The sequence below is a fragment of the Centrocercus urophasianus genome, unplaced genomic scaffold, assembly GCF_019232065.1.
Source record: "Centrocercus urophasianus isolate 14NV4802_14NV808 unplaced genomic scaffold, USGS_Curo_1.0 seq_14, whole genome shotgun sequence".
Lineage (NCBI taxonomy): Eukaryota > Metazoa > Chordata > Aves > Galliformes > Phasianidae > Centrocercus > Centrocercus urophasianus.
In genome coordinates, this window is record NW_024884586.1 from 45,423,444 (window position 1) to 45,449,506 (window position 26,063).

Below are 26,063 nucleotides of genomic sequence, written 5' to 3' on the forward strand. Positions count from 1 at the left end.
AGAGATGTGAAACCTAAGGTCATGGACTATAATTTTTACAACCCATATCAATTTTCTCTTCAAAGTGAGGGTTATTCTGGTAGGAGTTTGTAATGAAACTGCAAACAGATGGTTATGGCAATAGAGTTTGCTGTTCAAAGGTGCAATTTTTTCACACTTTAGGAGGTAAAATAAACAATGGATAACACACTAATTTATTCAACTGTTAATGCAATACTGGGCCAAGCCACTTTGTTCGTTTTATGTACATCAAATGCCAGAACAATTACAACTAAGATACCTGATGTGTAAGTAAACTTTCTCATATAGTCCTCTGGAAGTTTACTTTTCAGGTCAACAGTTTGTTTTTTCGTGTGTACTTTTCAACAGTGGAATTGTTGCAGGTTAGTTTGGCATTCAGCTATCAGTAAGATCACTTACTTTTGAATGAAATTTATAAAACCTGACAATTAAGCATATATGAATACATTAAATCAAACCTCTTTTCTGTCCTTGTTTTCTTATGCCTTTAAAATGCACTACTATTAAGAGAGATCACATATATATATTACACATACTTTATTCAAAGTCAAATATGTAGGAGCATATTGAAATCTATACTACAAAGAGTAAGGATACGGTGCTTGCATGAAGAAATAAGATATGCACAATGGTCACTAACATCATTTTAAATTATATACTGAGCTGGTAATGTTATAACTTGAGATGCAGGTGGGGTTTTTCTGATATCAAGTTGATCCCAGAGAATTCTGCTGTAAATGACCAATTGCTATTAAGCAGGTTTCAGAAACAAGATGTAAATGAATATTCCAGTGCTCTTTTACCTAAATTCCTAAAGCCCACTGCATCCACAGCAAACAAATTCACCTAGCATCTTTACCATCTCTCTCCTTTGTTCCACGCTGTTGTTGTGTTGTTGTTTTTAAAGCAGTAGTTGTCTGGTTTTGTTTATTTATTTTTGCAAATTTGCTACCGAAGAGACAAAAGGAAAAGCTCAGGAAATGTCAGCCACAACGATTTCTTTTGCCCAGTCTGACCCAGGTCAGCCCTCCCATCAAAATAGGACCACCTCCCCTTCCCCACTTCCTGCACGGTCTCCTGCCCTGCAAACAGCACAAATGCTTCTCCAGCCACACAGTGAGTTGCACTACAGATGGAAGATGGATAAAGGACCTAGACAAGAAAAGCTTCTCCACTGCCAGGCCTGCTGCCATTACATCAGTGTATGTGCCACGTGGGACCTGCATAACCATGACTGTGTCTCTCCAGTTCTTCAGTCGTGATCTCCGAATAATGATGGACGTGCAAGACTTTATGAAGTTCAGTGGGATTAACACATGTATCTTAGAAGACGAGTTGATGCTCGAAGCAACTGACACAACTATCCTGGGTATACCATGATCAGAAATTGGTAATGCTTCATCGCCTCAATCCTGTGTCAGAACAAGCAAATGTGCTTCTAACATTAAGAGCACATCCCTGAGGAGAAGGAATATGGGTCTTTGATTAGATCATTGCACACCTCCCACATCCAGTGAACATTAAGGGAAATTAAAAATAAAATTCCCCGAACAATCTTGGAGATAAGAAACACAGATTCAATTTTTCAAAATTAATTTGGCATTAAGGCAACTAGCATACTTCAGATTTTTAACTAGACAGTTTAAAAATGGAAAATAATCAAAATGACACCCCAGCCCATTGCCCCTTTTTTTCTTAAATCACAAAAGAATGTTAAGTTTCATCAAAAGTCTTCTTTCTGGATTCAGAGCAGCACTCCTACTACAAGCCATCCAACCCCAGCTCATCACTGTGAGCAGTCAGGTGCTTACAGACTCTGGTGCCACAGGAGACACGGCTGCTGGCTCCAGCCCAGAGCCCAACAGCCAGGGAAATAGCCAAATGCAGGGCTGCTGAGAACTCCTACATGCTCTGTATTTCATTTCTTTTTCCAGACTTTTCCTAATTTATTTAGATTAGTACATTTTTTGAACTGCTCAACTTCACTGCTATGCAACTATAAAGAAATAAAAAATAAAAAAACAAAAAATAAAAACATCCTTGTTTTCAATGGAAAACATCTCCAGGAAGCCTGTGTTTTCATCTTTTTCTGGTCCATTGGCAGCTGACATTTTGGCCGCAGTTACCAAGATAAGGGGCCTAACTACTATCCGAGTAGTGATAATCAATGAGAGTCAGAGGAAAACAGTCTGCACTGGACACAACCTACCTGCTGGTTATGCCTGTGGTTGCTATTTCGGAACAGAGTAACATTCAGCACAGGGCATTCATCGCGTTTCTACATAGTATGACATCTCACTTCTTGTACTCCTACAGTGCACTCATCATGTTCCTGTAACTCCTGATTCCCCTGACAGCTCACAGGTAGAGCAATCCCAAAGAATTCCAGACTGCTGAGGACAACCAGTTTAGAATATCCGATCCTGAAGGAGACATTCACACCACTGTCTGCCAGGATTTAGGCTTCTCAGCCCATCTCTGCAGACACAGTGCAGAGAGAAGCAAACACAAGTGCAGTCAGCGGAGGGAGAAAATGAATCTTAAAATCATCAGTCCCAAGGCAACCACTACGCCTGCAAGTGTAATTTCTCCTTTGCTACCCTAGGTCATGACCCTCATCCAGAAGAGGAAGGAAAGTGTCCTGTCATCATTAATTTTGCTATGCCACTCGAGGAAAACAACACTGACAACCCTACAAAACCACAGCGTACGTTACCACTGGTAGTTGAGCCAAACATTAACCACCACCATCAATTGTCTAATACTTCTCATTACCTCTTTAGTCATTCTAACAAATTCTGCAACTTATACACGATCTGATTAAAATCTTCTCTGGCTGACAAAGAGCCAGCAGAAAAAGAACCTAGCCCTCTGCTACTGCAGCCCTGGACTGCTGCATTTCCAGACTGCTAATAAAGCTACATTAAAACCCATACAGTAGATAACTGTCATTGCAATTTCAAAACCAAACTAAAACTGTCACCTGAAGAAAAAGGCTGTGTATATAATAGACTGTCATATCATTAAAATTAGATTTCTGTTAAAAGGCAGAAAATTGTACATCACTTCAAAGTTACTTGGTTTTACAAATGCATCTGTAAAGCAATAATGTATATCACGTAAGTATGATTTTTAAAAGTAATTTAGAAATCCATTGATTTATAACTTACGAAGGACAAAATATTTCTGATGCAGGAGTCAAATCAGTGCAGGAACAATATAGCTCAGTGAGCTGCACACCTTGCATCACACCAATCTGGTACGTGCCAACAAAGAACCAGCATTAACAAGATTAACCAAGGTTAGCACTCGGGAGAGCTTAAGTTCCAACAAAGTTGGGAACCAAGCCAGGTGCAGCACCGTGGTGTCTCCATGGAGAGGCAGAGGTAGGAAGGGACGCCTCCGACACTCTCTATTCCCATTGGAACTCAAGGTTAGCACTTACTGCAGGTGTTTTTATAGACAAGGTCTGTGCATTTTTACCATGTCTGCTCAGTACTTCGAATACCATGAGCTTTATAAATATAATTTTTGCTGGCTCCTTCAACAGAATACCAAGACACTGCAAGCTCTAAGTCCTTACCCAAAAGTGTAAGAGTAACTTATGACAAAGAACGAAGTTTGCAGATTTGCTCCAAAGATTTAGGAGGGCTGGACTGAGAACAAAGAATTAGGTTCCACAAATACTGCAGACAATTGCAAATCTGCCATTGCAAGAGCAAGGTGCATTCTTAGGACTAAAAGAACATACAAAACGTACCACTGCAGCAATCCCCTGCCAAGGCACAACCCGCTGTTCCATCACAAGGGCTAGAGGAGAACCTACAGGCAGTGTGGAGGAAAGACACAATGCCAGCTGCCATTCACCTGTTGTTCCTTTGATTTATTTCTATTAAAAAACAGCAACGAGTTCCAACATTTTTTCCATTTAGTGAGAAAGTTTCCCTCATTGCTTGTTTTCAGGAGCTGGTTAAACCTCATCTCCCCACTTCCAAACATAATTCTTACACTTAAATCTCAACATTCGTATTATTACTTTTACAAATGAATCCTTCTCTACGGAGGGTATCATGGTGCTCCAGGGAGTCTCGTGTTCTGGTGGTTCATGTGAGAGCAGTGAAGCTCCACACAGATCAAAGAGAAAGCAAGGAGATAAATCGGATGAAAAGAAAACAGGTTCTGCAGGCTGACAGGTCAGCCACCCACCTTTATAAGGATCTACTTATGGAAACAGCCATGTTTCTGGAGGAACTATCCTGAAAAGTACTGTAGCAGTCAGTTCTGTACCAATGATTACTGACTGGTTACAGCGAATGGAAGGCGAATGCTCTCACATTATTCTTTAACTGAATGGAGTGGTACAAAGCAGACGAGTTATTGATTGAGTTTTATGCTGTACACACTGCGCTGCTATGAAATGCCATTTGAAAGAGCAGCCCAAATCTTGCAGGAGAAATGAGCTGGTGGCCACATCGCTACAGCTGCAGTCTCCTTAGTTTCTAAGTAAAGATGATGATAAACAAACTGCTTTACATGTGCCCTAAATAAGAACCAAGTAGAAACAATGCAAACGGAGCCCTGACCTCATCAATATATTGATAAGGAGCAAAAATACACCGTTGTGTTTAACAAGGTCAGATTTTCACAAGTTTATAGAAGCATATACTAAGGTTCTCAGCACCTGGCCCTTCAAAGCCTGGAACCTTTTACAGTTGAGAGCATTAAACAGCAAAACACCATGTTACGTACATTTCAACTTTACAAATAACACCAGTTATTATGGCTAACTAAAAAACCAGCTGAAATCGTTGAAACGAATTACTAAAATAACATTATCAAATTCTATGCAGTTGATTGCATAGTCAATAATCCCAATTTAAAAATCTTGTGCACTCCATTTTCCAACTATTCCATACAGAACATCAAGTGACTGCAATAGTCAAACATGTCAAACTCTTGGAAAAAACAATTTTCTTCATTAAGAATCTGGTCTAGTGTCCAAATTATGTAAAAGATGCAGCTGTTTTACTTCCAGAAAGAACTAATGAATTAAAACTGAAATTTTAAGACGGACCCACAAATAGCACATCAGCTTGCTGAGCTGCTTGCTGAGCTGCTTCATTAGTCTTTTAAAGCAACTGTTTGTTTTGCTTACTAAACGCACACCTGGAGCATACGCAGCATGACACACCAGGAGAAGGTTTGGGCTCAAAAATGTAATGCTCCAAGTTGGAGTGGGACTGCTGCGTCTCATGCTTTCTATGTGCACTCACTTCTTTTCCTCCAGTACAGCAGGTCTGGTCTGTACAACCCTAAAAAGCACACAGCATTTACTGACTGGAAGGACTGCACTGTGTGGAGGGAAAGGAACGTGGGAAAGAGAGGCAGGTGAGAGGACGGCCAGAAGAGACACTCGTGCCATTCCCACGTGATACACAAATGTACTTTTCACACAGGGAATGCATACAACATATTTTAGACACTACAGCACAAATAATAATAACTACCTTAGAAAGATACAGGGATTTGAAGCAGTTGATATTGAAAAATACCAGAAGACATCCCTATACACGGGGAAATGAAAACCAGAAAGCTCAGCAACTTGCAACTTTATACGTGTGTGCTTCTCCTCCACACCAGGAAAAAAAAAAAAAAAACTTAAAAAAACCCAAAAACAGCCATGGCAATTTTGCACACATGCACACACACAGAGGGTCACAAAAGCTATGAAAGAGATACTTAACAGAGGTTCCTGAGCAGATGACAAGCCATTAAACTTTCACCTTAGGTAGTTATGACGATTTGATGTGTCTTTTATGATATCTCCCATTTTTTTATAATTCAAATCTTCAATGTGTTTAACAAGCAATTCTTCCATCAATCTTTGATGTGTTTTACTTATAAAGCAATGACAGTTTTCAGTTCAGGCTCCTTAAAGTTCCAAGAAACCATTTTCCACTCACTTGCTTTGAAAGCCATTAAAATAACTTGATGAAGAACAGCAGCAGGGGGCTAATAGAAGCCAAGGCTTAGTAACAATCTTTAGATTTTTCTCCTAAGACTTTCTCACAGACCCTCCTCACAAAGATCCTCAGGGCTTTTCATCCTCTCCTTTCTCCCCAACCCCCCCCCAACGCAGTTCAAAGTGACAGATGCAACCAGCTCCAGGTTCTGCTGCTTTCTTCATTTCGCTTTTACCTTCCAGTTGTGAAAGACTCCACTGAAAGGCGATTCCAAAAGCAGCAGCCACCTCCTTCTCGTCTTTCCATTGGGAAAGAAGTAACGCATGGAAAGATTCAAGAAGCAACTCCAAAACATCTCCTAAACTCTCACCTATTCTGAAGGGAGTGCTGGTACAGAGAAATGGACCTGTTGCTTAACAGCAAATATAACTGACATTCAATTAACCAAATTAATGAGTGATTAACTGAATTGATTAGTGATTTACATGCTGTTCTGTATTTTAGCTCAGTATTTCTGAAAGCTTCATAACGACAAAGGTGCTGGAACAGTTTAAAACTAAAGAGGTTTAACCTAAAGAACTGCACAAGCCAACGGAAAATTACCTTTAATCACTCTTTAAAAATGGGAACTGCTTGTAACAAATGGCCAAGTTGTCTGCTGATGGCTCCATGCAAATGTAGAAATCAGAGTGTAATGGAAAACAGAACTATTAGGATAGTATTTACGCCAGCCAGAATCAGTAGAGCATACTGGTTTGATCTACGCTTTGCCACGCAGACCAACATTTTATTTCTCCACTATGATGGCCACTTGAATACAACCTTTGTTGATCACTCATTTGGGGGAAACTTCTGGACCTGAGAAGTTCAGCACTCTACTTGTATCACAATTGCTGCACTCGAGGGACACCACTGTAGTCAAAACGCTATATGGGGCATCTCTACTTTAATTAAGTCAGGCTTTGGGACAAAACCACTCATCCCAGACTCTAGTTACAGGTCCCTGTTCTTTTAAAAATTAAGCTACTTTACAGTACACATGGCTTATGAGCAAACAGGGACTGAAGGAGGCCAGACACATATATCCTCATCTTTGGGACAGAGGCAGCATGTGGGAGAGATCTGAGGTCAAGAAGGCAGATGGTGGGCAGTGCCATTATGGCTCAGTCACCTCTTGTCCTTATAACACTGAGCTTTATGTTTCACAGTTGCTGGCTCTCACAATTTGTGTTGCTACTTTATTTTGGCAAGCTCCTACTCCCTCTTCTGTATAAGAATACATTATGAAATAACCTCTTTCATGTCTGAGATGAACATCAACAAGCATACTTTTTGCCTCTCCTCCTGCTAAAGTAGCACACTGTGCAACCACTGAAGTGAGATGCTTTTTTCGAAAAGCTTTTTTTTTTTACTTCAAAAATCAAAATAAAAAATGAAACAAAAAAAAAAATCACTGGAGAAATTCTAAGTCTGTGAACTGGCACAGAGCCCTATCAGTAAACACACACAGAAAGTCTCTGTTGGCTTTCTGAGATAATTGTATCATAAATATAGGAAAAAGATCCAGCAAGACCTGAAAACAAAGAAGTTCACTAAGTACAGAAGCAATATTCTGAGCAGCAGTAACAGTTATGTATAATTTCCTACAAGCATGCAATAATTTACCAAATTAGAAAAATGTAGGGCTGGAAGGACCTCACAAGATCCCCAGCACATCTCTTTCAACGGTGGCAGGATCAAACATATGTTATGTGAGTGCTGTATAATGCATGCCAGATACAGAATAGGCATCTGAGCGTTCTGCACTCAGAGCTTCTGTTCAGGCTGTTCTATTGCTCAAGCTACTCAATCATTCTGGCAATTTTAGGTTTAAAATAAACACTTGCAATACTATACGTGTAGTATTGCTATAGCATTGTTATGCCAGCAATACACAACCTAGAGCTTGTCACACTACAGAATCACCATTTAATTAAAGTTGCCACTAGCATTGCTCTTTCCACATTAGTTTTGAAGTATCCATGATTACTTCTCCAGGAGGACAAATTCTACTTTTCCCATATTTTGTATTTTCAGAGAAAGCACATCCCTCACCTTGAGGAGTTTAGCCTCATTTCCCTATAATGTATTCATCACCACTCAGCACATCTGTCCCAGCAAATCCCATTTCCTGTCCCATTCATGAGGCTCAGCAACCTGGAGCTTCAGTGATTGCCGCCACACTTTTCCCATGGCCTTCTCACCTCTCCCCCCCCACATGCCCCGCTCCCATTGTTTATCATCTGTTCTCCCCTGCTGCAAACTGCTGTCAGATGTTCACTTATCCCTAATCTTGCTCACTGCCTTTGATATTCTTTCTAATCCAACAACCTGTCAACCGGGGCATCAGCCCATGTCCAGACCAGCTGCTCTGTCACAGGCCCTAAGATTCCCTCTCAGCTCCATGTGGTATTTAAAGGATTTTGACACAGCAACCACGACGTGAAACAAATAATTAATGCTGTTTTGAACTGCGATCGCGGCTTTAGTATGACATGAGCTGACCACTAAGAAAAACTGAGCTTTACTTTGTTTAAACTTCAGTAAACTTTAGCATTACTGTGCTAACAAGCCTTTGATTGATGTCTGGGGGACAGCGCCGAGAAGCTGAGTTCTGAGATGCAAAAACCTGTGACGAAGTTACGGAGAAGAAGGAATCCCAGTGCAAGGCAGAGAGGCAGCAAACTTCATACGCCTGCTACATAAAGCGTATTCGTGCAGCCTGAGCTTATAGTAAGAGTTTTCAAAGCACAGGAGCTGATCTTCTGTAAGCTAAAATGAAGATACAAATGTGTTTTAAATACAGCAGGAGTTGAGGTAAAATAGTTATTGAAAATGCACTTGTATTTTCAGGAATATCAGAAGGCATATTTTCATCCCATACAGACCATCAAAACTTGACATTTTAGAGAATATTCCCACTGACAGAGAAGGTCTCATTTCCATAATACTCAGATTTGCTGTAAACACTCAAAATGTTACAGCGTTCATCTGCTTAAAACATACAGAATACACATAATGTCATAGCTGAAGTAATGACTCAGATGACAGATTTTTTGTGCTGGGAAAAAGAAGTATCTGCTATTTAAGCAAACATATGTATTTTGATCCAAACTGAAAGATAAATACAGCATTTTGTTGTTGAAGTACACAAACACTATTTTATTTCTCAGATCTAACTGCAATTACTACAAAGGAGACAGTACCAAACGAGTCAAAAAAGCCACTTTACACTCCAGTAAAAAAATAAATAAATAAGTAAAAATCTTGATGATGGCTTTCATAACATGGTTCAATCACATGGAACTAAACCACCTTCATTCTTATGGCTCGCCTATAGCAGGACATCAAGAAAACGCATCTGCAGTAAGTACCTTGATGAACCTGAATTCTGCTAGTTAAACTCCATTAAGCCCCTGTGTGGACAAAGTCATTCTGCTGAGTTTACTGCTCCCTTAGGGCATGAACGGGAAAGTTAGCGTGGATTAAGGTAGGGTATGAATTCAAAGTGCAGTGGTACTTTGAAAGTGGTTTAACATAAACAGCATCAGACTCTTTGTTGTAGAATGAGACTTGGAGTCAATCAGGAAAGTCCTGTGTAGACAAGCCCTCACAGATGAGGCTACTGGCGTAGTGCTGTCAAAGGCAATGGTTTGCAGCCTCTTTACCTCCAGACCTGGAAACGTCTTCCACGGAAGCTGCAGACCTTTGGGAACATTAAAACCTTCTGCTAAATAGCCTGGTTCTCCTAGGCAGCTGGTGGACCGTCTGCAGGTAGTCCAACAGCCTCACAGAACAGTGCACGAGAACCTGCAAAGTACTGGCTTAAGGAAAGACAACACACGTATTTCCTCCTAATGCTTGGTCTCAACTTCATAGATATTCCAAAGTCAACCAAGCTGTGTAGCTAGCAATGACATTACTGACATATTAATCTCATAGCAGTTGGACATCATGGTCTTCCTAAGTCCCTTCCAAATGAAGTAGCCTAGTCTATTTTAATGCTACCTAAGAGTAGGCACATTTCAGCCCACTGCAAGGATGCTACAGATGATGCACAATACAGTCTTCTTTGCAGTGAATGACATTTGTTGTCGTAAGTTTACTGACTCACCATCTGACTGACCTAAAAATGTGAAGTTTTGTTGCTGCCAATTAATTTTCATGTGTTTACTTCAAACAACTCCATATTCTCTTCTGAAAGTACGCTGGATAAAGGCATTCAGACTTACACAGCTTAACGTTCACTGAAACAAAAATCAGAACTTGTTTTCTTTTCAACTCCTGCTCTTATTTAGTAATGCTTCTCATTTCCTGCTGTGGTAATTCATAAATATCTCATATAAATATATCTTGCATATTTCCAGAACTCAATTCAAGGCTGTATAGCTGACTCAGAAGCAGATACACCTAGATTCTGTCATTTCTTTTCTTAAACCTGTGCTCTACTTACAAAGAATACTGCTCCTTCCAAAGGAAACTGTTCCCTCCATGCTTAACTCCCTAACATTGTTCTTGTGAAACTTTCACGCTTCCATTCTTCCACCCATACAAAAGAATCATGTTGCACTTCAGCCATAATTTCCCAGTCAACACAGCAACAGCAGATCAAAAATCTATCTCATCCAGGATCCCAGATGCCTGAAGAAGAATATAGTGTTAACACATTCCCAGCTTTCTGCAATTTGCATCTCAGAGACTTCCTCAACTAGCAGCAGCAAGCCTGCTTTTAAGATTGATGTTATGGACTGACATAACAGACTAGTCAAACTGAAGAAAATGAAACAAATTTTGCAGTGAAAACAGCATCCCCTTTTATTGCACCATTTTTAAGAAAAAAAATGAAGTGCAAAATAAATGTATTACCAAGTAGCATATTTCCTACTGCTTGGAGCCTTCTGAAGATTCAAGAGAAGACTTACTTGTTTGAACAGGTAACTTAAAAATCTGTTTACTCCCTCAACAGCATCATTTTTAACTGTCAAAATACAAAAAGAATGTTTTATGTTTATAAAGAAGCAGACGGAAGTTCCAGAGAATATTTCAGGCAGCTGGGCACATTCATGTTGCTATTACCATATAAACCATTTTTTTTTAATGTAAAATCAGATTGTTATTATTATTTTAACACTGCACAGCTTTGCTCTTTTCATCTTCAAAGTTTGCATGACATAAATGATACAGGCCTAGCTTCTGCTCGGCATGCACACAGCTTATCACAGAATCAGGGTCTTAATCTTCTTGACATCTCTGAGGCAGTTAAATTGTAAAGACACAGAAGCAGTGGTAGCTCATAGCCCCAAAAGAAAGCAATACCAAACCTAAGATTAGAAATAAGAAATACCCTATTCATTAGTGAATTCTATGCTACCCCTGAGGTATGTTTTCCATCCATTATAAAGTTCATCGTGTATTAAAATCCACAGTAGTATTGAAAACTACTTTAGAAAGACTGTAAAACTTCAAGAGATTATAATTTAATTCCCTTAACACAGAATGAAAGCATCACACCTTAAAATTCAATTAAGAGGAGCATTTTTCACATACCTAATTTCAAAATAAACTATTTTAAACACTAAATCGGGAGGAACCACGAGCAAAACTACTCTGAACTGTGGAAGGGATGTGAAGCTCACAGAAGAGCAAAGAGTTCCAGCTTACCATGACTGATCATATCCTGAAATTGAGATGCACAGTTTTTCAGGTTTATCCCACATAAGGGAAATAGATGCCCATTCACCATTCCACAGTTTTGGAATACAGCCTCACTCACATGCATACTAGGAAAATTAATGACAGTTGAAATTAGTCTAGTAACAAACTTCTTAAAGTTCCTGGGCAGAATGAATGCATATGTTTATACAATGCAAGGAAACCGTGGCAAGAACTCCCTTGCCAGAACAACCTTCAAAAACAAAGCTACAGAAGTCTGGGCTAGATCCACAAAACCTTTTCATGTGAGCTCTGGGCAAAAGTTCCCATAGGTGCTCAAGCTGTTACTCCTCCATCTAAACGCTTCTCATGCTCTGCCTGCCATGGAAGGACACTTCCCAGCTCAGAGGTCACCAAAAAGAACATGCCAAGTCACTCACTCCTGTGTGGAGCTAATTTAGTTAAAAGGCTAACAAAGGTAGGTTTGAACTGGAACAGCAGAGTGAGAGCTGGAGCAAAAATACTTTTGCTTCTGCTAATTCTCACAGGGTAATTACCAGTACTGCAGACAAACAAATGCATGCACTAACATATTACTACAGGAAGATTCGCCAGAGCTCTGCCTGTCAAAACCCTATATTACAGTCCAAACCTAACATTAAGAACAACTGAAATCCCATGCAACTGTTATTAAGAACACAGAGAACGTAGATTTCCATTTAGGTACCTAAAGCTGCCCCAAATCCTCACAACTCTGCTCAGCCTCAGCAGGCTTTGTAACCTTCATTTTCTGCTCTATTTCTATTATTATTTTTTATTTTTTGTCTGTCTAGCATAGAGGCCGGTGCCTGGCTAACATACACAAAAGAGGGCTGAAGATTTACACACAAATGTGTTTCCCAGCAGTGAGAGCACTCTCCTGTGATGTGGGAAGCAGTATTAATTGAAGCAAGATCTTGCAGCCTGACTCTACCACATCCCAGGGAAATGCCCTAGCCCTTGGGCATAGAGTTAATCTCTCATTAGCCATCCCTCTGGTCTCTTGAATAAATTATTTATGAAAAGCAAAAAAAGACTTCAATAGGAAAAAGTGAAAAGAGATTTACCACGCAGTTCCTGGTAGAGAAGCAAATTCTGTAGGTGATATATGTTTTAAAAAGGAGCCTCTTTAGACAACAAATCAGTTTGCACTATGGGGGCAAATACACACTAATAACAGCCAGATGCTATCCTGTATGTGAGTGAGGACAAAGTTTAGGCTGAAAATCCCATCTAGAAAGTGAAGTCCATTCCAAGGCGCCGTAGATTTTTATTTTGAATCACAGTTTTAAAGACAGCCCTCTGCATTGGGCCTATCCAAATCTGCCTACAGTTTGCTGATTTCTATGACTCCTTCGCTGCGCTTCTGTTTCTACTTTTGCATTATATAAACATGGAACAAATCCAAGCTTTCAGAACACAGGCAAACTTAAGACCTGAGCACAAACCTAACAAGCTGTGTTTAACATGAAAGGAACCACCAGACTTGATTCAAAGTACACACAACTCTGTTCCTGCATGCGTCCACAGATCCTTGTCTGAGCACCCCGATACTCAGCAAAACACTGAGCTGGATGAAATACCCAATCTTCTGGCCTATGGTTCTGCCTGCTGCTCACGAGCGCTCTGCACATACAGAAGCCTTCCAAGTCTTTGGTTCCACTTGATGAGGTTTGACACAATCACCTTCAGCATTGGTAACCGATAGAAGCTAACAGCCTTACCCCCTCACCTCATCCCCTCATTTTTTATTTAACCCCCCTATGGATCACCTTCTGGTATCCTGCACATTTCTGGCAGTCTGCAAACTCACTGCAGCAATGGTAGTTTACAGCTCAGCGGGATGCACGTTTAATGGATATAAACAGACTTGGAGGATAAACTGTGATACAAATCATCCGTATCTAAATTTATATTTAACCGCTGAAGAGCTCATTGTTTTAGCCATAGTGATGGGATCAAAAATTATCTCCACGTAAGTAGTGCAATTTGTAGACAAAGTATGTAACAATCCATGGCTTAATTGTTCTTGGATGTTTGGAAATAAAGTGACATATTGTTTGTAACAATTCTTAATGGACTTTAAAATCACAGAATCATAGAATGGCCTGGGTTGAAAAGGACCTCAAAAAGGACCTCAAAGACCATCTGATTTCTACCCCCCTGCTATGGGCAGTGTCACTAACCGCTAGACCAGGCTGCCCAGAGCCACATCCAGCCTGGCCTTAAACGCCTCCAGGGCTGGGGCATCCACAAAATGACAATCTGTAAGGACAAAAGTATCCTTCAACAGAATTAAACAAACATAAAAATATGCACCTTCTAAATCTTCTTCAGACTACAATGAATTTTAGAGGACACATCACATTTTGTGAAACAATATCTGAAAGACCACTTCAAGTCTTCCAATTACAGCGAGATCCCATGCATTTCATTAACTAAGTATGCAAACAGTTTCAGTTTTCCTAGTGTAACAAATGCTATTATTTAAACTTTCTTCATTTAGATGATTCCACTTGTTCAAAAAGACTTTTCAGATTTTAGACACTTAAGTGTTTACGCATTTCCTGAGGTTTTCAGCAGGCCTAAACACCTTTTAAACAATTAGTCAAATGACTAAAAATATCCAGCATTTTTCTTTGGTTAGTAAGTCAGTTTTTACATGAAAAAGTGTGCTTTTAATAAACTTAGGGCATGTCTCCCAGGTCAGGTGCGGGCAGCTGCGCGTTGTTCAGCATATGCTCTTAGGAGGCTGGGTCCAAGCTAGATTTTGTACAAACACCATATAAACCCTCATCATCCACCTTCATTTTAGGATAGTGCTGAGGCCAACAGAAACAATCTCTACCCTCAATCAGCCCCCAAACATCCATCCCTAACCACCAGATTATCACCTCTCCTTTGCTAGCATAAACACTTGAATCAAAGACCTGGTTGAGGTCAAAAATTATTTCCTTTTTGACCAATTAGGCCTGACTTGGAGCAGATCCCTGACCCAGCTGCACAGAGCCTTGTAAAAGGAGGAGAGAGAAAGTGAAGCAGCAGGACAGCAGAAAACGCAAGTGTACTTCTTTTGGTGGCAGTGCCATCCCTTCTCAAACCGCAGCATGTGAACAAACACGCTGTTTCTCAACATGCGTTGAGAAACCCGTCTGAGGCACTTGTACTCAATTAAATGTAATTTTGTAATAGTTTCATACATTTTAATTGAATCCCATTTTCTAAGTAAATACAACATGAATCAGAAATGAAAATAAAACAGCTAAGTGCTATTTACACATTAACCCAGCAAAAATTCAGAGTATGAAAGAACATTCTTCAAGTTTCCTTCCAATATCCTAAAGAGAAATAACTAATTCAGTGTCAAGCTTACAACTCTTTGCAAATCAATTTAATTATCCCAACCAATGAGCAGAGTAACCTGCTGTGGGGAACCTGCCTTAGTAAAGGCTGGGCTAGATGATCCCCAGAAGTCTCTTCCAACATCTCTGATTCTGTGATTCTTTAGGGAAACCACATATAAAAATATAAAACAACACTGAAAAGAAACCAGCTCGGCTGCAAGCCGAGCCCCGCGCAACCTCCCTTGCACTGCGACGCCGGCAAGATGGCGGGCGCGGCGCTGGGAGGGGTGCGGGACAGCGGAGGGACCCGCCGCCCGCCTGCCCTTCCCCGCGGCCTCCCGCCCCTTTCGTCAGCTGCCGGCTTCGACGGAGGGAAGGGGCGGAGGGACGTGGGGGAAGACGCTGGGCGGGCGAGCCGCTAGCCGGTATTCGCTCCCTCCCTCGCTCGCTCACCTGCCGGTAGGTGAGGCGGAAAGGCCGCAGGTAGAGAGAGGACGTGCAGGGTTGGAGCGCCAGCTCCTCAATGGCGTCCATCCCGCTGAGGGCGGCAGCCGCCAGGAGGAAGAGGAAGAGGAGGAAGGGCAGAGGCGCGCGCAGCCGCTGCGGGCCGGGCGAGGCAGGGCCTGGGTGCGGGCACAGCCTGGGGCCGCAGCTCCGTTCGTTCAGCAGCTGTGACGCAGGGACGCGGCGCCTGCCTTCTCTGAGAGGGGCTGAAATGCCGGCTTTCTCCCCCAAAAGGGAGCGAGGCAGCGGCACGAAGGGGCCTCCGTAGGTTTACCCTGTCCAGAAACACCTGTGTGTGAGGCTGCTTTCTCGAAGGCGAACGTTTGCTGTCAGCTGTTTCTACACGTGAACGTCAGTGCTGTGCTCCAGCTCTAAGCTGAAACCAGAGATGTGAAGTCAGTGCTGAGTTTTGTCTGAATTTCATCCTGATCCTGGCTGCGTGTTCAGCTCTGCCAGATGAGGACCTGGGTGTTAAAGGATGGTCCCATCTGCCTGCGTGCCTTGCTCGGGAGAGACCTGATGGCTCTGTGCAGCTCTGTGAAAGGAGTGTAGTGAGGTGAGAGTCAGCCCCTTTTCCCAGGTAACTGAGAGGATGACAGGTAATGACATCAAGTTGCGCCAGGGGTGGCTCGTAGAATCATTAAGGTTGGAAAAGACCGCTAAGATCATCCAGTCCAACCCTATCCCACCCCACCCATGCCCACTGCTGTGTCACTCAGTGCTACACCTCCACAGTTCTTGAACACCTCCGGGGTGGTGACCCCATCACCTCCTTTCCAGCGTATGACTGCTTTATTTTCCATAAAAATCAAATTATTTTATGATATATGGACTACGCTGAGAATAACCTGCTATTCTTCCCATCCCCTTTTTTTTTTGTTTTGTTTTCTAATCTCTCCCCCTGCATCATTAATAAGCTTATTATCCCTTAATGTGGTGGTGAGAGTCTTAACAATATGGCTAAAAAAAAGATAGCTAGCAATTACAGAGCTCAGTGAGAAGTGAGGCCAGCGCTCACATTGCAGAACGCCTGTTGTCAGCTCTGATAATGCAAGTGACAAAATTGTGTGTTTTGTGGAACCAAAAAGTAGTGTCTTTTAAGAGAAATATTTGTAAAACTTTCATGACAAGTAGGCAGCTGAACGTATTTTATTAGCTGACTATTTGGAAGTATTGGTGTGACTGTTTGCATCGCTGGATGTATCCCCGTATTTCTGTTTTTCTCACAGTGATCTTGAGGTCATTCAGAGCTCCTGGGAACTTAAGCTATATTTTGCTATTAAATTATTTTAAGTCTTCCAAGACCAACTTAAGTATAAACACAGTTTCCGTGCACAGCAAGTTTACAGTATCTCTGTTTGCTTATGTTAAAAGTTACCGGGTACCAGGTCGGCTCAGCCAGTTAGATTGCCCTCTTCAATAAACATTCTGACACTACTTTGAGGTTTTGAGTGTGCGTATGTTTTTGGGAACGTGTCATAGCATGTGATGAATTGCATATTCCATTCTTATTCTTAGGTGGGAAGCTTTTGGGGTTGCCCGTGTCACAGACCTGGTCTTGCTAATGTACCTGCAGTTGTAATTGGAAGTAGACTTCTGTATCAGATGGTGTTGTGAGCAGGCAGCTGAACTAAGGACATAACAGTAAGTTTGAGGAGCTAGCTTAGTGCTACAGGTGAGATCTGAGTGAGAGAATAAATAGGAAAATATGCCCTGTGGTGAAACTGGTATTGAGCAGCTGGATAGGAATTTTGTTACAATTAATGTCTAGATACTGCTTGCAGCAAGACCAAGAACAATCCTGGGAAGGAAATGTCCCTCTGCTCCCACCTGCTCCCATGGACAAAGGGGAATAACTTACTGTTGAGTGAGTGAGGTGTACTTCTGCTTTCTTGTTTCCTTGCACTACTTTTGTAGCTTGCCTGCAGCACAGTGACTGTGACTTGGATGTAACTGCACTCACTTCACTACACCCAGCAAAAGCAGAGATGCTACTTGGCAGCTTGGCTCTGGGGTCAGGAGAGCTCTGTTCACACAGTGCACACAAAGTTCCACCAGAGCAGACGTGCCCACCATGTCCTCACCACTTTTGCTGGAGTAACTTGATTCCAGAGAACATTGGGAGGCATTTGCTCAGTGCTGCCCCATATGGATTTATTACTCCAGCTCACTATCAGCTTGCAGATCTCTGTACCATGTTGTGTGTTACTAGACATGTCCACATGTCTGTTCCTGTTTCAAAGCAGTTCCTATTTTAAGGTGGTTTCATTCCTCCTGAAATGTGAAAATGGGCATTCATAATTCCAAGGTAATCAAGTGCTGTGTTTGTGTCTATTACTTACAGAGATGGTTCTGATATTTAAGCTTAGGCAGATGTTTAACTGCTTGCAAAGTCCTTTGGTTTCAATTAGCAATTCTCCATAAATAACGTTTTCATTTATGTGATATTGTCACTAGATCATCAGTTCCCACACTTCTTACACCCCGGATGACTCTTTGCTATCGCAGTTTCTTTGCAGATCACTATCCATTTTTACCACTACACTCCTAATTGAAATAGATACAAATAATATGCTTCCAAAACCAATTGCCTTGTTCCATCACATCTTCCTTCCTAAGTGTTACTGTTAATTTGACTTCCAAAAAACAAGAAGGCGTCAGAATAACAGGTTGCCTTTCATGGCAGCACGTCTATTGCTTTTTCTTCCTCAAAAAGGATTTCTGTGTTATGTCTTTTCGGAGACTTCGAAGGCAAGGCTGGATCAGGACCTGGGCAACCTGATCTAGCTGTGCATGCCCCTGTTCATTGCCGGGGAGTTGGACTAGATGACCATTAAAGGTCCCTTCCAACTCTAGGGGTTCTATGACTCTAAATATCATATGTAATGTTGTCATGAGTGGTGACCTGGACCTGCTTGTATCCTGTTGTAAGTTACTAAAATGTAGATGTTTTGTGTAACTCTTAACTACCAGCAAGATTTCGAAACAATTTTTTGGTGTTTTAAAAAAATTTCCTTGAGCTTCAGTTTTCTTTGCAGACCTTTCCTTCCCCTGAAACACACATAGACGCATGCTCTGTGGGTATGTACTTTGCAGAGGGTTGAGTTGTATCCCTATTAGCTTGTTTTATGCTATTTACTTTAGGACACAACTGGGAATGCTTCCTCCGCAAGTTTGCTGCTGCAGCCCCACTGTTTTCCATGTGCAGAGAGGAGTGTCCCTGCTGAAGCTTAGCAAAGTGCCTGACTGCTGGGTGCGTTCATGCACAGTTAGGCAGCGCATTTCGTGCAGTGATTTCTGTGTGTGTGCATGGTTTTAAATTCAGTCTGTCTTCACCAGGCTTACCTTTGCTCCTTGGCATACCGTTGCTCATGAACAAAATCACCGAGTCCAGACCTTTCCTTATCTCCAGATATTGCAGGATATCATTGTTCTCTCGTGGCTTTTTTTATGTGTGTGAGTACTCTAGTTATTAAGATACTGCAAGTATGAAAGACTCAGCAGTTAGAGGCTCACTCACTTGCCATTCTCAGCTTTCATTTTTAAAAGTTATTTCTAACCATCATGGTTACAGGAAAAAAGCGAGGAAATGTAAACTATACCAAATCTATCATTTGTGAGCTGCTAAGCACAGGTCCTGTGCTGAGGAGATGCCGCAAATTTAGTAGCAAGGCTTTGATGTCAGGGGAACACATAACCTAAATCCCCAGTGATGGGCAAAAGGAAGCCAGCAGAGCTGCCAAAAGATGGGTAAAAGATCCAAAATCCAGTATGATTTCATGTTAGAAATCCATATGGGTGGCAGCATGAAAGCATGTCCTCTGCACGTGGGCCATCCTTGCGTTGCCTCAGAGATGTTATGAGTGCCTCTCTGGGGATAAGGTGCAGGTTCTTTCTATAATGAAGTGGCTGTTCTGAAGTTTGCCTTTAAAGTTTACCCCCTGGGCTCCTGCAAAAAAGCAAGCCTGAAGCTGCCAATATCTCGCTTTTAATTATTACTCAGTTCTGGGGTATAACCACCCTGGTTACATTCATGAAAGTCAGGATCGTGCTTATGCAATTCTTCTGGCATTTTAAATGGAGCCCTAGAGAAATTTTTATTTTATTTTAATAGTAACTTATCTGAGGGACTTATTTTTGGTGTTGTTTTAAGTGATTTACATTTACATTACTAAATATAAAATCAGAGGTCCGCACTACGGTATGTAACAGTATGTTCCAACAATTTTATTTACCATCAGTTGGTTCAGGGTTGCTTTAATCACATGAATAGCTTCAGTCAGAAGGACTCAGAGTAATTATTCGTGTATGGGTTTGCAGAATTTGGTTCATAAGGACTGACAGCATGAGCGAGACAGGAACGGTGTGTGGTATTGCTGGTGTGCACCACCCTGGGTTATGGGAATATTTTGGTTTGTTTCCCTTAGATCTTTTCATTGGCTCCTGCTTGTTTTGAGAAAATCAAACTGAGTCTCTTTGAGTGAGAAATGACCATCTTTACTTTGCAAAGCCAAGTACTGTCTTGTGGGTATAGAGAAAAGCTCACCTGTTTCAACTAGAATAGTGTCATTTTTCAGAAGAGCTGGAATTTAGCCATCTGCCCAGGGAAATGAAGGGCTCATACAATGCCTTGGGCTGTACTAAATACTGTAAATAATGTAAAAAATATATGATTGAAATATCAGTACAATTATAGATGCAGGTATCATGACATGTTATATTGATCTCTAAAAATAGTGGAGGAAAAAAAAGCTCTTCCACATAAATATGTAGCTAATATGTCAATAAGGCAGTTCATAAGGTATTCATAACAAAACATGACAAGTTGCAATATGGTATAAAATAGAGAGAAGGAGGTGAGAACATTGGAAGTAAATTCTGATTTCTAGCTTTTCAGCTGGGGGAAGAACAAACACATCGCCTGTGGAAAAAATAAGAAACAATATGTATGCAAAATTCAGATGCTTTTTAATTATTTTAATTACTATCCAACAAATGTTGCCTACAGCTAGCAGAGTGAAAATGATTACAGGGAAGACTTTGATTTTTCAATAAGCTCCTCTCTAATGAGGGAAAAAAAGAAAACGATAACACCTTGTTGTCTGTGTTGCAGTATGATGCACAGCTACAATCTGGGTCTCATTATGCTAGAAATACAGGTAGAAAAATAGTGAATTTCCCTAAAGAGCTACAAACCAGTTTATACAAAGAAACAAACAAGACTAACGCAGAGTAATAAGGAACAGCTGAAGAAGGGCAAAGGAATAAGAAATCTGCTTTTCTTTGGCCAATACGTATGCAATAGAGCTGAAAGGAGAAAAGTATGTTGATTTCTCAGGGAATCTTGATGTTCCAGTTGTTTGAAATTGTCTGTAAAAAGGACTGGAGCCCGACTGGCTGAATGCTTGAGTGTTGGCCATGGCTCCAGCCATGACCCGGCTATCTCAATCCCCATGACACTGAGCCTGGTAGCCTGCCTTGGGCTGCAGGCAGTAAAAGCCTGTGGGTCTTTATCTTCAGGCAGTTTGCCTAGCAAGATTTGTTGAAGCTGTGGGAGCTGGAAGCCCTGCTCCTCAGGAGACTACCAGCTGGGCTGCTCAGAAGCCGGGGGCTGGCGCAGCTCCAAGGGAAGCTTGCATGTTTTCCAGAGGAATTTAATTGAATACTTGTCTCTATGAAACGTTTCTGTCCAGTAAATTCAGATGTTCCAAAGGAGAAAAATATAGTTGGAGAGTTGTTTTCTACCAGATGTAGGGAGCAAGTACCTGGCTTTAATTTTGACGTATTTCAATATAAGTATATATCTGATTTATGAGATAGAATGGTAAGAAGCCACAACTGGCCATTTTCCTGCCTCTTCTTCATTAAGCAAGCAATATTATTTTCATATTTATTTGTATTGCAGTAGTGCATAGGAATCCACAAGTTTATTGTACTCATCAGTATCAAAACAGAACAAAACAGCCTGCATGCTTTTAAGAGATTCTTGTGGTTAGAAGCAAGCTGGAGGAGGGCTCTGAGGAAGGACAGGCTAAGCTCTGCACAACCTAATTCAAGGGAGTGTAGCTTTCATCAAGGAGAATGAGTGCTTGAAGGACGGCACAGAAAGGAGAGCACCACAGCAGTGGAGGAGGTGGGAAGCAGGAGTTAGGTGCACAACTTAAAGTCAGGAAACAAACAGGGGTCAGGCTGATTGAGTTTGGGTGGCTTAGCAATGAACCTGGAAGCAGCTGAGCTGAGCTGTTGTTGAGAGCTCACTGAGAAATTGAACACCAGTCCACTGGTCCTATGAAGGGCTGTATAAGAAGGTTCTGAAAAATTAAATCCGAGGCATTTTAAATTGGACCCTCAAAACTGTTGGCATTGACATTTCCTAGCTTTTGAGTGCTTGACTTTGAAATCCTGGCAGCATTTGTTGTTGTTTTTTTTTTTGTAATAAATGTTGTGCATTTAGACAATAGCAGTTCTTTAGTTCTAATTCAGCACAAAAACAACCAAAAGCAAATGCACAAAAATTGAAGAAGGGCTCCACATTTTTAATTTGTGAATCATTTGGATTTGTTATTCTGTAGTATGGCCTTAGAGGACGCAGAAAACGTAACCAGTGCATTTCAATTGGAGATTTGGGCATTAGCATGCTCACAGCAAAAGCAAGCCCATAGAAATCCATCCCTAATCTCTACTGATCTGAAACAGTCTATTTTCACCTTTCTTTTGCCATGCTCCCTCTCTTAATGCCTCTTCCTTGCCTGCAGACTCTTCGTTAGAAAGCCTGCAGAATGGAAGGAGGCATGAGTATTGCAAACTGAGAGGTGTCAAGACAATGCAAAGTCACTGTTTGGCCACATGCTGAATAAGTCACTGGGGACACTGAGATCTGAAGCTAGGCAGGGGATATCATTGGTTCTAAATCCATAGAGAGCTGTTTGTTATATTTTTTAGTTGCTGAGTTTAGATCTTAGACTCTCGTAACTGGGTAAGCTGAGTGAATAAAATGCCGTCCTTCATCAGGATCAGGAATTATAGATTGTTTTAACTAGAGTGCTTGACAATAACTACTACAGATTTCTGCTTGGTATTTTAAAGACACGCAGTCCATGTATGCAAATATATCTGCATGAGAGATTGCTGTGACTTAGAGCCAATCTCTGGCAGAAACAATAGAACAGACTCATAAACAGGTGGTTCTCATCACTGGACGCATAATGCTGTATGTATGCATTTAGCCTTTTCTCTAACGCCCTTATCCTGTAGAGAATGTGGTTCTTTATGGCCATAAAATGGAAATATTTGCTGGCAAAGGTGACAAAGCACATAGTTCCCTGCAGCATCCCACTCAGTACCAGGATAAATATCTCTCAGTTGTCAGGTAAACCCACAGCACATGAGCTAAGGACAGCACTGCTCTTTTGTGTACCTAAGAAAGGAAAATACATTTACAGCAAAAGTGGACGTTCTGTTCTTCATTCATGTGTGACCAAATTCTAATCTCTCACAGTCTGCCATAAATCCAAAATAACCAACTGAAGTCAGTGCAGTTCCTGGAGATTTGTGCTACTGTAAATGAGAACAGAACTGAGAATTACTTTTTCTTCTCTCTCTGGTAACAGCGAGAAGAAAAGCTGCAGTGTCAGCCTGGCTTTATTTTATTCCTTTGCTCACGTCATAAAATGGACATCATTTAAACCTCCTTTTTTTTTTTTTTTTTTAAATATATATTTGGAATGTAACAGAAGGAGAGCCTTGATGGTTTCTTATTTTGCAGTAATATAAACATTAGAAGTCATTTTTCTTTTACACATGAGTTAGGAAGCATAATTTACTTGAAAGAACCCCATTATATACTCAGTACTTTATTTGTTTATCTAATTGAATAGAAGAGCATTTACTGCAGTTTCAAAGTTAAGCCAATAAACATTTGTCTTTGTATTGCGGCAGCAATGTTTGACAATTGCATTGGGCAGCACCCATTTTAACTTCAGTTTATTTTATAGTATTGATGAAGCAAAACTCCCTTGCTTGCACAGTTTCCACAAGTTGGATATTTGACAAAAGATGCTGAAAGCCTTTCTTACAAGCTGCCTGTGTTGCCTCGTCCTTGTTTCCAACACCACCTCACAACTTTGTATTTTGCTTCCCATATCCCTGGGCACATCCTCTGTGCAGAAAGGCACAAATAAGGAGCAAGGTTTTAAAAGCACTTATACGCCTCATTTCTCTTGAAGTTTAATTTTCACTGTCAGTTGACAAAGCTGTTGGCACTCTTGGACATAAAATATTTGAGAATACTGTGTAGTTTTTTGACTCACTGTATAAATACCATCCTGAATTGTGCAGTCTGTATCGAATAGCTTCTGGAACATCTCCCCTAATCAGTTCCTTTTGGGAGCAGGATAACCACTTCCCTTCTGAAGCAGTGTCAGTGCCCTCCCCGCATGGGACTACAGATGGGATCTTTGTTACAGAGGCATGAGATCAATTCCTGATTCCAGGCTGTGTAGTAAGTGCATTCCTGACTGAATGTTACATCGTTTTTATTTTCCTGGGACAGCATTGCACTTTGTCTCCTCACTGAAAGAGCTATGTTCATTAGATACAGGAAGTCCTGCTAAACATCCATAACGTTACATCAACAGCTGCTGGTAGATCTTTGAATGCAGTGATCAGGGGAGAGTTTGCAAGAGATTTGGTACTTCTTTGCAGTGATTGTTTTCTTCAGTGGGCTTCAGAATCTAAATTTCTGTGGGGAAAAAAAAAAAAAAAGAAAAAAAAAAAAGGCAGTTAATCCTTAAGGTTGTGTAAAAAACTCTAAAAACATGCACCAGATGGGAATCAATGCAGTAGTGTCTGCAGCCGGACAGATACCCTGAAAAGCAGGCTGAAGGCTGACACTATTTGGATTAAAGGAAAAAGGGCTGCAAAGCAGTCATGCAGCATAGACACTGTCTGTACAGTATGGGGAATGGGCAAATCTGCAGTGAGCCCTGTCACGTTGTCCATCACTGATGGCGTTGATTTTGACTGTGGCTCAAAAGAGACTCAATTTTCTGTCCTGTTGATCTGTGCTCTCTTTGTTCTACATAGACACTTCCCATTACTTCTTTTGGCAGTGCACATAGATAGCTGACTCAATAATGGAACTGACTGGAAAAAAAGGTTTGCATCTATAGAAAATAACTTTGTATTTCTCTGCTTGTTTTCTGCACTTCCCAAGCAGGAACAACAGGCATTAGAAGTTCTGGGCAGAAGAAAAGCATTTTCTCCCAACAACAGATCATGAGTATTAAGTGATTGTATGTTTGATTTCAACTGTTTCAATTTGAGTAAAAAACCTGTGTTGGAGTTGGTAAGCAAAGTGGCTGCTTTTAGGCGTAGTGATGAGAGAAAAGTCAGTTTACAATGCCTGGATGCAAAACTACGTACTAAATTATATCTTGCAGCTTCAAATCTGGATGAATACTCAATGTCAGCAGTGAGTAGGGGATGTAGCTTCAGGGGATGGTATGTTATGTGGGCAACAGAAATGATGTGGGCTTAGAGTATGTGGAAGCATCTTCACTCCTATCCCTTCTAACACAGGAAAATTTCATAATCATAACAACTTGCTCAGAGAGAAACCTCTCCCAGTTGAATATGGAGAACTGGTGACAACTAATGGCTAAGACAGGTAGGCAGCTGGTACCAGAATGGGTAAAGGCCATGCAGAGGAATTGCCCTAAGACACAGTGGAAGTAAACCATGCCTGGGTGCTTGGTAGCCCTAGGTTGCTGGTGCTTTTAATAATGCATGTGCAGGACCACACGTGGTACCATTTGTTTTAATATTAATAACCAGTGAGCCACAGAATAAGCCAGGATTTTATGAAAATGAAATCTGATCAGTTCACACGTGGCTCTGGAACAAAGATGGAATCCTAGATGTACTGCCACGTGTTACTTCAAGATATTTAAAACAAACCACCTATTCTCATGTAAACTACCTTTTCATCTGGACTTCGGTAACAGTCCATGCTGGTAGCAACAACTGCTGTAGTCTCCTGTGCAGGTGTAAGAACAAGTCTCAATTTCTGCTTACAAAATTATTGCAGTATTACCTGTGTATGCATGTTTTTTGCCTAATGCAAAATCCTTACAGGGAGATGCTCTATTACGTTGCAGTAGCAAAAAACAGTGGTATAGTGTCCAAGCTTAAATGAGAAATAAAACATGTATTTCCACCAGTGGGTATGATTCACCAATAGAGCACAGCTTCCAAGAGAATCCATCTCCTTTTGGCTGATAGTTGATGCTATTTTTTTTGGAAGTTTGTGGACAACTCTGCAAATTCCACCAAGTGGTGGCTGTGTGGGGCTGTGTAAGGCACAGCTGATAAGGATTTACATGGGGAGAAAACACTTTGGTTCCAGTACACCACTACCTCCCTTCTCCTCTTCCTCCACTCCTAGCACAGGATCTCAGGACAGCACGCAGCACTGATGTCTTTTCTACCTGCAGCTCAGTGA

At 41.1% G+C, this 26,063-nt stretch overlaps 1 protein-coding gene across 1 annotated transcript in view; it reads right to left on the reverse strand.

The window, feature by feature from the left end:
* NUDT14 (nudix hydrolase 14) overlaps positions 1 to 15,635 on the reverse strand; it is a 50,467-nt gene extending 34,832 nt beyond the window's left edge. Inside the window, exon 1 of the mRNA XM_042814304.1 lies at positions 15,512 to 15,635. Coding sequence (XP_042670238.1) covers positions 15,512 to 15,592 — 81 coding nt within the window. The 5' untranslated portion in view covers positions 15,593 to 15,635. The remainder of the gene's footprint in view (positions 1 to 15,511) is intronic.
* Between the last annotated feature and the right edge of the window lie 10,428 nt (positions 15,636 to 26,063).